General features: G+C 37.6%; 1 protein-coding gene across 1 annotated transcript; it reads right to left on the reverse strand.

Moving 5' to 3' along the window:
• Positions 1-1173: 1173 nt before the first annotated feature.
• Positions 1174-12625, reverse strand: LOC131434702 (ADP,ATP carrier protein 1). Its single transcript, XM_058601717.1, has 3 exons — positions 12349-12625; positions 11156-11652; positions 1174-1993 (listed from the first exon to the last, which is right to left on the reverse strand). Exons 1-3 carry the CDS (start codon positions 12512-12514, stop codon positions 1748-1750), a joined length of 909 nt encoding a protein of 302 aa, XP_058457700.1. The 5' UTR covers positions 12515-12625; the 3' UTR covers positions 1174-1747.
• Between the last annotated feature and the right edge of the window lie 1704 nt (positions 12626-14329).

A 14329-nucleotide genomic window follows, 5' to 3' on the forward strand; every position in this document is an offset into this window, starting at 1 on the left:
AAAAAATTTTTTTATAGATGACACTAACAACCCTATTCTGTATTTCGTTCGAATCGGATTGTTTCGATCGAATACGAAATTTGGTATTCTGTAGCACGATCAAGTTCGAGTTTTTCATACAAAAACATCACTCGATCGAACTAGAGAATGCAAATTTTTACATTCGTTCGACAAAATCCGATTCGATCGAAATACAGAATAGGGGTGTAAATCTCTACGTTTCGTGAAATTCTAAGACTTTTGACATAAAAAAATTGCGATTCCGGAAATCTCATGTACTCCTCCCTATGGTGATTTTTTAAGATCGAAAATGTTCAAACCTTTACCGCCCATATCCGATTTAGCTCAAATTTATCATGAGGACTTTTTTCAAGGTGCTCAAACTTTCAAGCACTACCGCTTTACGAAATAAGGGGGGTTTCCCAAAATATTGGCACCCTTATATAAATTAGAGCGGTAAAAAACAACGTGTTTTGTCGGTTTCGTCACTTATACCATCATATCTCCGGAACCCGAAGTCGCAGTCATTTGATCTTCGAACTTGATCAATGGCCAAACAATCACCCTTATTCTGTATTTCCATCGAATCGGATTTTTTCGAACGAATGAAAAAAATTGCATTCTGTAATTCGTTGGAGTTATGCTCTTGTATGGAAAACTCGAACTCGATCTAGTTACAAAACGCAAAATTTCGTAATCGATCGAAACAATCCGATTCGAACGAAATACCGAATTGGGGTGAATAGCTTTCAAACGGGCCTAGACTTGTTAAAATCGGTTCAACCACCTTTGAGAAACTTGCGCGGTAAAAAAACGTCGGTTACTTCACTTATACCATCACATCATCGGAATTATATATTGGTATATAACACTATAGGTCTCCGAGGCTCAGTTCGATAGTCGTTTTTTTTTCAGCAATTCTAATACCTTGTTATAGAGAGATACAAATGGTTATACGATACGACTGTACAAGCACGTATGGTGTTTGCTGAGAAGAGCCAATTATTGCAACACCTTCCAGAAGTGTTTGCTCAGTCGTGTCCAGCCCTCATATGACACTCGGATATAGTTCTACGTCAACCTTGCATTGATGTCTCTGAGTTTGCCCAGTCTGGCTTCTCAATGGCATAGAAAGTGAAATGATGATCCGTTCGGAAAAAAACTAATTGTCAGTTGTAAAAGAATAACAAACACTTTATTCTCAGGTTGTAACTATTTTTTTTATTGAATCGATCTTAGTTCAGCGGGCCAATTTTGACGTAGTTGCATGCAACTATGATCATAAGTCGGCATTGTTATCCCGGCATGGCGCTGTATTTAGTGTTAGACAAAACATTCAATTCGAACTCGCAACGTGAGTCCTGCTGCACTTAGTTATAAGCTGAAATGATATTAACGCCACAAAGTGACCCTACGGCGGTGCATCCGAGTTCACATTACCCGTGTTGGTGTAGAAAGTACGGAATGTGTGCTGTTGTCGTCGGTTTTATATTCGAAACGCGCATCTATTCTCATTAGTTTGTCTTAATGTATTACATTATCAACATTGTTATCCTGCTGGTAAGAAATATCATTTCAGTATTTTTGTCATTCCTAATACAACTTGCTTTTTGAATTTTCGTTTAACTTTAAATAAATAGCTTTTACTGTTTTGACTGCTTTTTCTGCTTAACTTGATTAGTTTTTTTTTATTTGTTGTTGTTTTCCTAAGCTGTGTTTTGCTTCTCTTCTTTCGCTAAACTTAAATCTAACCCATCAGAGCCTTAAGCTCATCGTAGAACACAAGCACCAGCGCGCCACCGGTACCACGCAGAATGTTGGAGAAGGCGCCCTTGAAGAAAGCGCCACTGCCTTCCTGCTTGCCAATCTTGACCCAGCAGTCCAAAGTGTTCTTGTACATAATTTCGGACTTGGCACGTCCAGACTGCATCATCATACGTCTTCTGACGGTGTCGAATGGATACGAGATAATACCAGAAGCTGTTGTTACAACCTAGAATGAGACATGAAGAAAAAAAATTGTTTGTGAAATGGAAATATTTCGAAAGCAGAATCAATCGAATGTACAGAGTTTTCGGTGATAAAACAGATAAGTATCTTTATGTAACACTGCGCATTATCACCAACGGATCGGTCAGTGTCATTAGTAGGTACGTACCATGTGAGTTGTGGCGACAAGCGCCATCACATGGCAGCAAAATATGACGAACGTGTGCCGCTTACTGATAACGGCATATGTAAATAAGCGAGAACTTGTTTGTTCGTAGTTTGAACTGATTGCTCTCGAAAGCTTTAGCGACGACAATTCGTTGTGTAGTATGAACTGTTTCACTGTACCAAACTGGCCATTCAATTCACGACATTTTTCAAGGCGAATACAAAAATTCTAGATACTGGAAGCAATCATCAAAAGGAGTGAACAATATTTATTTCAAAGGGAGGGGGCGCACTTGACACGATAAGAATTTTTCTCGAGAACTGGAAGCCTCCGGATGAGCTAACAAAATTACCTTGTAATCGATTGTATGAATCATCTCATCAAATGACATTGAAATAATCCTTTCGGTAAAATACTTCAATGTTATAACATTTATCAAGTGGAAATTAATGCTTTTAACGGCATCGAAACGAGACAATACAGATTTTTCAATTGGTCAAATGACGCAATGGCTCTAATTTTTTATATTTCTTCCATAATGAATATATGAATAAGGATTCCACAGAAGGTCCTTAAGCAGATAATTTTCGGAAAACAATAATGATTGAAAGAAAAACGTGAAAGCAGTTTTCTCCGCTACCGTTAAATAGAATTAACAAAAAAAATCTGTACTTCTAAAACTGTAAATTGCAATTTAAGCTTACAAATAAGCAAATGACGAAGCCGGAAAAACAAAGTGTGGATGCTACTTATTGTGTTCTATTTTGAATTATGTCTCCAGGGGAGTGCGATGCGGTGTCCTGGTGCTGGTATCAAAAAAGTATAATTTCTATGTGTTGTTTGATACGTATAGTTAAAAATTTTGTTGAAATAGTTATTTTGAGTGATAGTGCAGGTGTGGTATGTGTTTAGTAGTGAGAGTGCTATGTATTCAATAATATTGATCCGCGGAACTAAAGATGCTCAAGCGGCGAAAACTTAGAATTTGCCTTATCCTTATCCTTATATTACATTTTGGTGGGGAAAGGGTTCCAATCAGCTTTTTACAGCCCTGTCCAAAATGTATTGCCCTCTCCGTTAATTTGTATCAGGCCGAATTAGCGCATGCGCGCCATATAAACGCCTCTTTCAATATGAGGAAATTACATTGTTACCCAGCAGTTTCTATTATTTCTTCATGTTGGTTTTCTTACCTTTGTTCATAGTTTGTATTCTGTTTTACCTTAATTCCAGTGTTCTATTCAGCTGTGATTCGTGTCTTTTGTTGTCATTTTTCACTCCGTACTTTTGCTGGCATGTTATGTTGCTTCCAATATTCCTTTCTAATTCTTTCAGCATTTTCGTATTTCTTGTTCCTCATCCAGTCATATGTTTCCAAAAAAAAAAAAAAATTTGTGTTTCATTGATCTTTGTAGGGCAGCTCATCATGGTTTGACGGATAAGAACTGAGGACATGCGTTTTTATTTAAATGATAATAACACTTGGATTTAATAGTATTGCTACAGCATGTTCACATTTCGTTATCTTCGGTTGATTCTTGACAGTATATTACCATCCGCTCAGGCACTTTTGAACATCTGGTACACTGACTCGCAATCGAAATGTGTCACAACCAATTTGATACAACACACCCGAGGGAACGGTATAATGTATGTTGTACACACAAAAACACTTACATACACACAGGCACATACGCATACACACATGCATACATACCTACATGTATTCCACAAGCAAGCATCACAACATTGAGTTACTATTTCTATTCTAATAGATTCTAACTAAAATTTGTGTGCCAATAGTCATCTCATTAGTAGAGTCACCATGTTATTTTACCGATTACTCGACTTTCAATAAATTTATTGAGATAAAATCGAATACAAAATCTTTGCCTCGTCTGTAAGAAGCAATGGAACATAAAAGTAGTTCAGAAATGATTCAATACTGCTGTTTTAACGAACAAAAAAAAAGCTCCAGATTTCATGTTATTCTTGAAATTAATCTATCAAACAGAGATAACAGATCTCACTCTAACTAATGGTTTTCGTACATGAAATGACTAATGGATTTGAGATGAATGGGGGTACCGTTACCCAATTTCTATCTCTTCTATTGGTCGATCGTTAGTCCTGAGCTGAAACGGTGGCCTTTATTACCGTTCTTGCATGCACTCACTCTTACATTTCATTCACACATCATCTCACCCATCAGGTCCCAAACGATACATCCTCACAATATAAACTGGATGAACATCGTTTGACAGCTATCAGTGGTTTGCTCATTGGTTCGGTCATTATTATTTTATTATATTCTACAATATTCTATTTCATTCCACAGTATTCCATGGTACACAAACCACCAATAAACGTCAAAGATGGATTCGATTTACCGTTCATTTATTGTCATCGTGTGAAACCCAATTGGGATACGTTTACTCTACTTAATTTTCACTTCACACTGGTAATAAGGGCCGGTAGTATGAAAATAAAACATAAAAAAGAGCTCAGTTAAGCCCTACCGGCCTCTCCAACCCCGGATGTTGGAGCGTAATGCAATTAACATCTTATTCAAGTCGTTCCATATATTATTCATTTAATTCAATTATGAAACTAAAAACTGTAACGCATATTGTAACGCTAATTGATTGTATGTGATGATGTTTGCAATACCGTCAAGCCCACCAACCAAAGGGAGGGACGGCGAAAACTTAGAATTTGCCGCCCCAAAATTCAACGATGTTAACCTGTTAACCGATCGAAGCGCCGTCTGCATGTCATTGTCGGTGTTGTCGGATTTCTATAGAATGTGTGAAAGTTTACAAGTCGATTGTGTCATTAAGACTGAAGGTCTAGGGTTGGTCTGCAGTGGACTCATTCGCAAGTGTTTTTTTTTGAGTGCGTGTTTGTGTTGAAAGAAGCTGGTGCGAGAGAATAACATTCTCTTCGCACGAATCGCTCTCACGTGCTCTCGCCTAAATAAACCCAAGTGATCACTGGCGCCTGATGGTGAGCGAACACTTCTGTGAACTTCAATTAATAGAGAGTAGATCTGGCCTTGCTATGAAAAATTTGCAATGAAAACCGAAAATTAAACGATAAATTGTTTTATTTGCCTGATTTTGCGTGTCCCACGCTTCTTCTACGCAAACCATACACCAGAGTGCTCACCGGCGTGTACACCTTTGTGAAAGTATCTGCATCCACCTCAGAGAATTTATTAGCTCTGTTCTAGCACTTTGGTGCGATTCAGTGGAGGAGGTAAAAGGAAATAAACAAACGCACTAATGATGCGTGCACACTTTATACAACTGGGGTGTGTATATGTGAAAGAGAAGAGCTCTCGTTGAAGTTGTCAGTGCGAGGGGAGAAATTTTGCTTGCTCTTCGTCACACAGAGGAGATGGACATATCTGATTACAAGTACCATTCACAATTAATCAAATCACGATCATCAACACACGATTCGCCTTATTCGCAAGGTTTACTATACAACTCTCCTCCCGTAAACCAATTCCAGCTAAAAACATATACAATATTCTTTCAGAATCGAAATGAACAAAATTCTTCCAAAATTCCTAAAATGGACGATTGTCGCTCTGGAAAACTAACAATAATCTAACAACAAGACTAAAACACAAATCGTTGAAAGTCAGTCGAAGGTTTGATTTATCTTCAATATATTGTGTTCGAGATCACAATCTACCACATATTAGCTGAGACCGTCAAATAGGTGTGTGATGCTGATGTGTACTCCATAGGCAGCAAATAGACAAACACAAAATCTCAAAACAGTGTCGGTGACATAGCAGAACACGAAAAAATAGACTTGTAGTGCGGTGTGTGTGTTTGGTTTCCGTTGAATGTGTGGCCAAGTACAGCGAAGCATGCTTAATTCTTCTAGTCAATTGGACTTTCTCTTCATGTGCTTTCTTATGCAGGGTAGTTTAATTGGCAAACAATTTCCCCGGTTAGGAGCAGGGCTTGCAAATTGAAGCAACGAATATGAACAAAAGGGTTTCACCATCTGTGCTATTCACACACATTCGTATGACAGGTCGAATTCACAGCGCAACCCAAGCCAGGAGAGCTGCTTCGTTCGTTCATTAGTTGATGAATATGCCCGCTTGCTGAGACCTATGCTTCATGAGGTTAGCATTTGATGAATGGTTCTCATATTGTAGATGCCTATGAGGAAACTAGATTCACAACTTTTAGTTCCGGTGAATATAAATTTAAAGAACATTGCTTTTAGTGTTTCTAGGATATATATACACAGTGTAAACTGCCAAGAAACAAATTGATCGTTTTGAAAATGGGCTCAAATGCAAAATTTCTCCTTTAAAATGTTTAAAGTATGTTTGAAATGTGATTAAATTTGGTCTTGAAATGCGAACATTATGTTAAAAATGATTTCTGTAAACCTACTTTTGAAAAATAAATCGTAAACATTGCCTATATGACTTTGCTTCGCGTCTTGTAGCACGCCGTGAGGCAAGGTCTTCTTTCTCGTACAATACTAACGAGAGCGAACCCTTCATTTCATTACATTGTCATGGATTGCTTAGTTCATGTGTTAACTGAGACTGAGAGCACATACAATTTACTTGGCAGGGGGAATTGGTCTGCTCAGTAGCATATACTCTCACGCATCCAGTTTCTCTCTAATATAGGTCTCTCATTCAGCAAGCAAGCCCTGGTTAGGAGTAAGCCCGTAGTCCCGTAACGGTAACATTTTAGTGGTTTTCATTACATAGTTGCATTCACATGTCGATTTTCCAAACTATTTTCCCCGATGCTGATCATTTTAAAACTAGTTCAAGATGGCTCTACGTTTTATACCGTTTTCGTTTTTTGATCAGAGCAGTCCGAGAGCTGACCCAGAGTCGCCTAAAAAATTTTTGATATGTTTGTTTTAGTAACCTGAGGTCGCTCTAGATCGGACTCCAATCGCGTAGTTTCGCTCTAAAATTTTTTTTTCGGATAGCACCATGCATTCATGCGAGTTTGTTTATTTTTTTTCTTTTTTATGAGTTGTTTAGGGCGCTTACCTCGTGTTCGTTTTACTCGGTGTCAGAGTCGCCCGCGTGTAGGTTCAAAATCGAAAACGGGTTTTAATAAGACTAATATCGTTTTTCATTGATTCCACTCGCTCGGTGCCAGTGTTTTGCCCTGACAGCCAATCAATGAAACGGTTTTGTAAAGTTTGGTTTGCACGCATGCTGTTCGGAAAAGAAAACGGGTGCAAAATAGTTGCCCGCGAATTGCCCCGAAAGTGCATTCTTTTCGTGCGAAAATGAAAAATGACATAAAACACAAATCGTTTAATAATCTCTGCCTGCTATTTCTAAATTATAAACGGCATGATGGCACTGCGAACCTAACACAATACCGTCATTGCCATTTGCAAATTGTGCGTTGTTTCAATTGTGGTAATACGCTTGCATACACCCAACTAACCGAAAGTTCGGATAAAATGAACTGATTTTGCTTGAGCAGCTTACGAAGTTCAAGAATATGCATCAAGACCTGACATGATATGGGACCGGTATGCAATATATTTTCGTTCGTTAACATAAGTACTAAAAAAATGTTCAGGTTACACCAGATCGCAATCATGCATTTTAAGACATTTGGCACAACAAAAATTGATTTCGGAAATCTCAAAATATTTCCCAAAGTCGATTTTTTTTAAAACAAATTTTTGTCCAAATTTTGGAAACAAAAAATTGTTTTTTCACACTGATTTCGACGGTACGCGGATTTTTTTGAGTTCCACGGTTTTTTTACGCACGTTACCCGTTTTTTTAAGTGCGTATTTTCAACGAATAAAACAACTCAGTGTACTTGCATTTTTCCGGGTTTGGAATGACAGTTTTGCCCTTTATAGTTCTTTATATTACACAGATTGAAATATTTGTAGAACACGAGTTTTAACGCAAAATTATAGGATTTTATGCGTAGGAAAGAGAAACCCGATTTTTTTACTTTTGTAAGATTCGCCCTTCTTTGAAAAACAGCTGATTTAAATCCAACCTGATTAGTATTTTCTAGAGTACCTATAACCAGAGTGACGACATCTCATCCGTAATGCTGGCAACAACTCAAAACGGTTAAGCCGAGATGATGACAGTTCCGTTCGTTTTTATTGTATTTGACAGGTCGTTTGCTCGTTTGGAACAAAGCTGTCATTCCAAACGAACAGCTGTCGTCACTGGTTTAAGGCACTCTAGTATTTTCCAAACAAGCCAAACTTTGTTGAAATCGGTTTAGCCATCTTCAAAAAAATTAAACGCGAAAAAACAACGCGTTTGGTCGGCAATGTCACTTATACCATTATATCTCCGGAACCAAAAGTGACAACCATTTCGACCGTCCTATGACGAAAGCTGCAAATGACAGTTTCTCTTTGTTTACTTTTTCTTTCGCGATTTACCGAACTGATTTTATATTTGACGCTTTACTCTTCGCAAAACTTTCAAGGTAAAACTACAAGCTTTTGTTTTATATTAGAAACTTTAGAGAATTTGCAATAATGGCTCTGTAATAATCAAAAGAGAAAGTAAACAAAGAGAGGCTCTCATTTGCAGTTAGGCCCTTTTGTCGTGAGACGGTCGATTTGATTTAATCAATTGATCTTAATCAATGACTCAGTAGTAGCCATCTTCCAGAAAATTAGGTGCGAAAAAACTCGTTTTGTCGGTTACGTCACTTATACTTCGGAACCAGAAGACACAGCCATTTGAACTTTATCAATAGCTCAATAGTAAGCAACTAACAACCAACCCATGAATGCGAATTACAAGGAAAACAAAGAAAAAACGGAAACCAACAACGATACCACCGATGCGGCAATGGAGGACGAGACGAGCCACGGACAAAGTGCCTCTCACTCATCGCAAGATAAAAATGGAAGCTCCTCTCCCCCTAGAAAAAGGGTGACAACGAGATCAAACGGTAAAAAAAATGATTTTATCTAATAAAAACATGGCTTATTCGGCCACGTAAAGCTTGTACGCAAATTGCCCTGAATAAAAAAAATTTATAAAAAAAAATAGCTCAATAGTAGGTTTCAAACAAGGCCAAGGTTGTTGAAATCGGTTTAGCCATCATCGAGAAAATTCAGCGCAAAAAAAATGGATTAGATTTAGCATCAAGAGAAAGCGATATAGGTAAATTAGTGCCAGTGAGAAAATTATCGTTTATATCATCAAATGACTGTTACATAACAAGTGGAATGTCATTTTTCCTGGCTATAACATATTATATTTTCACTTGATGCAAAACCTGGTTTAGTTTTTTCATCGTAACCATTGACAAGTCCACTCATTTGGAACCAAATTAGAACCTAGATTCATTACCATTCAACTGAAAATAGGGGTTGGATCTATATCTGATTCTTCAATCAATTATCGAAATTGTTCGTTGCATTCGACAGTCCAGAAGTGATTGTTTTACTAGAGAAAGCAACCGACGATCCATAAATAGTGTTCGAGTGGAAAGTAGAAATAGAATAAGGATTAAAACGCGCTCAATATACGTTTTTTTCACAACCTGGTGCTGTTGTGAAACTGTGTTCACTGAGTTAAGGCAACAAATTCAGGTTCGAGCTCTGCGGATGATTTATCCTTTAGAAAAGCTTCTTTTTAGGTTTTGATGACAATATTATTCTGCTAGATCAGTGACGTCATGTTGTTTACTTTGTTCATATGCCCCGAATAAAATTATACACGCAAAACAAACCCTAGAACTGTTTCTACGCCTTTGTCCGACAAGATTGTTTGCATATTTAAATACATGTACCTCTTCCCTAGATTCGTTGGCACGATTGTTCATTTTATAAAAATAAACTTTCAAGCGCATCGAGTGTCGTTTCGAAATGGCTCTCACGCTTCAATACAATTTCTACAGGGGATAATCGAACCGCTGCTTCTCGATATCGAAACTAGTGGCAGCCAGTAGTGAATCGTAAATATTCACCCCGCTCACCTCGAAGGTTCAGTAGGTGAAATAACTGCAACATTTTTGCAGCGAAAGGTGTAGGTCATGAGTTGCACTGCAAGCATGCACGAAATGCTATCGATTTTTCGGTCTCCTCTATCTATCGCACAATAGCGCTGCTATGGTTGCTATCAGATGTGGACGTATATGTATACGTTAATAATGTGAATTGAATTGCCTCAATGTGCGTAAACCATCAAATTTACGTTTGGTGTGAGTGACCATCTGATTCATTCCAAAATCACTCACATCTACCTATTTTGAGGTTATGTATAATCATTCTCAGCATGTTACTAGGTTATGTAATGTAACGTGGAAAAACCGCCTTTATTTTATCTTTCAACCATTCCCCAACAGAAAGATCAAGTGTTCATATGATCGACTTTGGCCTCCATCACTAATATAAATGACCTTGATGGCACTTGCGTTCTCATGGACAGTAACGCTGACGTAGTTACATCTACGTAAGGTTCACACTTTACGGCAAATATTTGAAAATGACAGTCTAAAATTATAACCGCAGTTGAGTGATGAAAAACAATTCGTTACTCTGCGTAATAGAGCACCATGTTCGGGAAAAACGAATTTATTTGAAAAAATGAAAACTCGCTAACACGTAACTGTTATTCTCGCAACTGCGTCAATTCATTGATATTTCACTTTGGATCGTCGTTTTTCCTAAAACGTGAGGATGTTCGAAAGGCGATCGTTCTACACATGATTACGTCAATCGACCGATGTACACTATTTACTATAATTAAATCGAAGTACTGTTATCAGGTCAATCTTATTACGTGGCGATGCAAGCTTGACAAGTTTGACAGATTGTTCATCAATTAATCAATGGAGGGGCTTGTTAACAGGCCTCCGTATTCCATAAATTGGCAATATACCAATTTTTCAAACAATATCACAAAGAAATCGTGAAAAATGAAGGTACATTTGTTATGTCATCAGTTTTTCATCTTACGTAATTACACCAGAAACATAATTTGCTTACCTGTGCAATGGCCCACGAGACGAAGATAGAAGTGTTCTTCGGATCCGGCAGCATTCCCTTGGCGGTATCGAAGCAACCGAAGTAGGCAGCACGATAGATAATGATACCCTGAACCGAGACATTGAAGCCACGGTACAGACCAACGATACCATCGGACTTGACGGTCTTCTTCAGACAATCCAACAGGCCGTTGTATTCACGTTGACCGGCTCCGCGACCAACATCGGCACCGAGACGGGTACGGGCGAAATCTAACGGGTAAACGAAGCAAAGCGAAGTGGCACCAGCGGCACCACCCGATCCCAAGTTTCCGAGGAAATACCTCCAGAACTGAGTGTTCTTATCAACTCCACCCAAGAAGATCTGTTTGTAGACGTCCTTGAAGGCAAAATTCAACGCCTGAGTAGGGAAGTACCGGATCACGTTGGCAAGGTTACCTCTCCAGAAAGCTAGCGCGCCCTGTTCCTTTGGAATACGAACAAAGCAATCGATGATTCCTAAGAGCAAAGAAACAAGTTTATTGAATAATTTATGTCTGATGGTGGTCATATCTATTTGAAAATTATTTTGTATTTTGCTAAGATTTGCAATATACTACTATCGGAATGCCCCAGCCTATAATTAGTAGGAAAACTTCGCAAATCTTTCCAAGCACTGAAAAATACAATTAAAATGTTATTGGAAATCAATAATTTGTTCTGTGCCAAAGAACAGAACCAACTTTCAAAAAAAAAAAGATTGATCTTGAAATGGATCCGCAATTTCGAGGACAATTACATAAATCGAACTTTATAGCATAAAAAAAATTAAACTACTTTTTCTTTTAGAAACGTAAGTGCACTATTCAGCAAGTGTCCCTTTAGTTTGCACCTTTAGAACTGAATTCTTGATCCTGTGGAGAAAAACCTGTCAATTAACTATTCTTGCTCCAGTTATATAATCACTTTTTGCAGCTATCACGTGAAACCATATCTTAAAAATTGTTACCTAATCTACCCCACCCCAAAACCCTATTCTAATCGTTTATCATTGCATCTAGAAAATCTCTGTGGCAAAAAAAAACTAATCAAGGTAAGAACACAGAATCAATGTATTTTTAGCAAGTTGCCCTCCCGCATGACATATTTAAAAAATGGCGTCGGCCATGTTGAAATCCAGGCTGGGGTACGGGCAGCCGGTGAGAAATAACCTACCTTTGTATTGCTGATCGACGGCAATCTGCTTTGAGGCAGCCTGCACCTGAAGCAGCAGTTTCACGCGCTCGATCGGGGCCACAGCTGTCTTGGATACGGCAGCTGAGATACCACCAGCCAGGAAATCCTTGGCGAAACCATAGGGATCAGCCTTCTTTCCAGACATTATCTTCTCTTTTTTTTTACTAGCTTTCACACACTAGACGATAAGCGCAGAGGTACAATGCCGCGAACTTCCTAACCGTACGATGGGCACAATCCAAAGAGAATGAATGCCAGCAAGCAGTGCTAGATGTAGCTGGGTCTTGAGCAGAGAACCTAGAAGTAACTGGGATTCCAATTTCTCTCATTCAGAATTACTCTTGGCAAAATATATAAAGATATTTGTCTCCCTTTTTCCATAGCTAATAATCATACGTCAGAAGAGTACCTGATGTTATTCATCTCTCTCTCTCAAACCTAAAATGTGACGTTTGCAAAAAAATTTAAGAGAAACGAACAAAATATGTACATACGAGACCAATAATTTTGTACTAAAAATATTCAATATGCACGCCAGCGTTGCCAGGTCATTTTTCCAAAAATCGGTATTCGGCGCGAAAATCTATCTGTACAATATCGGTATCAGAATCTCGTCAACATTAGTTCACGGAAATGTCACCAAAGCTAATTTTGGTGAGCAAAAAAAAGGTCTCGCAGCAACATTTTCTCCTGTCTTTACAAGCTATAAACGAAAATCGGTATTTATCTGTACGGTCCGTGAATTATCTGTATTTTGGGAGTACATATCTGTATTGCGGTATAGAGATCAAATATCTGTATAAATACCGATAAATCGGTATACCTGGCAACGTTGATGCACGCAATCAGAAAAATTTCGTTAACAAAATTACACCGATAAAAATTTTCACCGTCGATTCATATGTAAACCACATCAATTTAATATGCTTTTTCATTTCAATACATAACCAAAGCGATTTGTTTCAAAATTGCATGTGCAAATTCACTAAGACGTGAAATTAGATCAGTTTTCACTTAGCTTTAATGTGTTTTTCCTTTGGATGTGATGTGTTTTGCTATTGAACCAAACTACATGTGTTAACCATTTCGATAGCCCCACGACAAAAGGGCCTATTACGGATTATTACGGAGCAAATTCTCTAAAGTGTCCAATATAAATCGAAAGCTTGTAGTTTTACCTTGAAAGTTTGCGAAGAGTAAATCGTCAAATATAAAATCAGTTCGGTAAATCGTGAAAGAAAAAGTAAACAAAGAGAAACTGTCATTTGCAGTTAGGCCCTTTTGTCGTGGGACGGTCGACTTCATTTTCTAGAGGGAATGAGTACAGCACAAATGTACACTGAAATGAAAATCTTATTTATATTCATTAGATTTATCATATGAATCATATGCAGAATATAATTCATAGAAATTATATGGAAACTTATAATCTTTATTTAATGTGTACGTCAAATCTAAATGGACGTTATCATAATGAAGGTTATAAAAATATCCCATATAATTTATATGGAAATCCGATGAAAGTCGTGAATAGTTGTGTCCTCGATATTCATCAACTGCTCCAGACCATTTTTTTTCAGGAAGTTTCGCATCTCAATGTAATTTTAAATCGCTGACAAGACAGCTCATCCAACTTCGTTCAAGGATATGTGTTAACGGACCATGAAATATATATCCGGTACATTTCATTACTCTATTTGTTTAGTAAGATTCATTTTTTTTTATTTTCAGTCTCGGGATCTCACTTCTCTTTCGCAAATATCATGAGGTGCTCCCTTACCGAATGGAATACTAGTATAGCTTGAATCCTCAAAGAAAAGTAGTAGTGGGGAAATATCTGCTATTCGTATGACTTCCATTGAAAGTTATATATTTATATATATATATATATATATATATATATATATATATATATATATATATATATATATATAAATTTTATAGAACTAGTCATATGGTA

Source organism: Malaya genurostris, chromosome 3 (genome assembly GCF_030247185.1).
Source record: "Malaya genurostris strain Urasoe2022 chromosome 3, Malgen_1.1, whole genome shotgun sequence".
In the NCBI taxonomy this organism is placed as follows: Eukaryota; Metazoa; Arthropoda; class Insecta; order Diptera; family Culicidae; genus Malaya; species Malaya genurostris.

Coding starts and splice junctions, on each gene's coding strand:
- LOC131434702 (XM_058601717.1), bottom strand. CDS start 12,514: ATGTCTGGAAAGAAGGCTGATCCCTATGGTTTCGCCAAGGATTTCCTG. Junction 11,653..12,348: donor CGTCGATCAGCAATACAAAG/GTAGGTTATTTC, acceptor CTTTGCTCTTAG/GAATCATCGATTGCTTTGTT. Junction 1,994..11,155: donor TCTCGTGGGCCATTGCACAG/GTAAGCAAATTA, acceptor GTCTCATTCTAG/GTTGTAACAACAGCTTCTGG.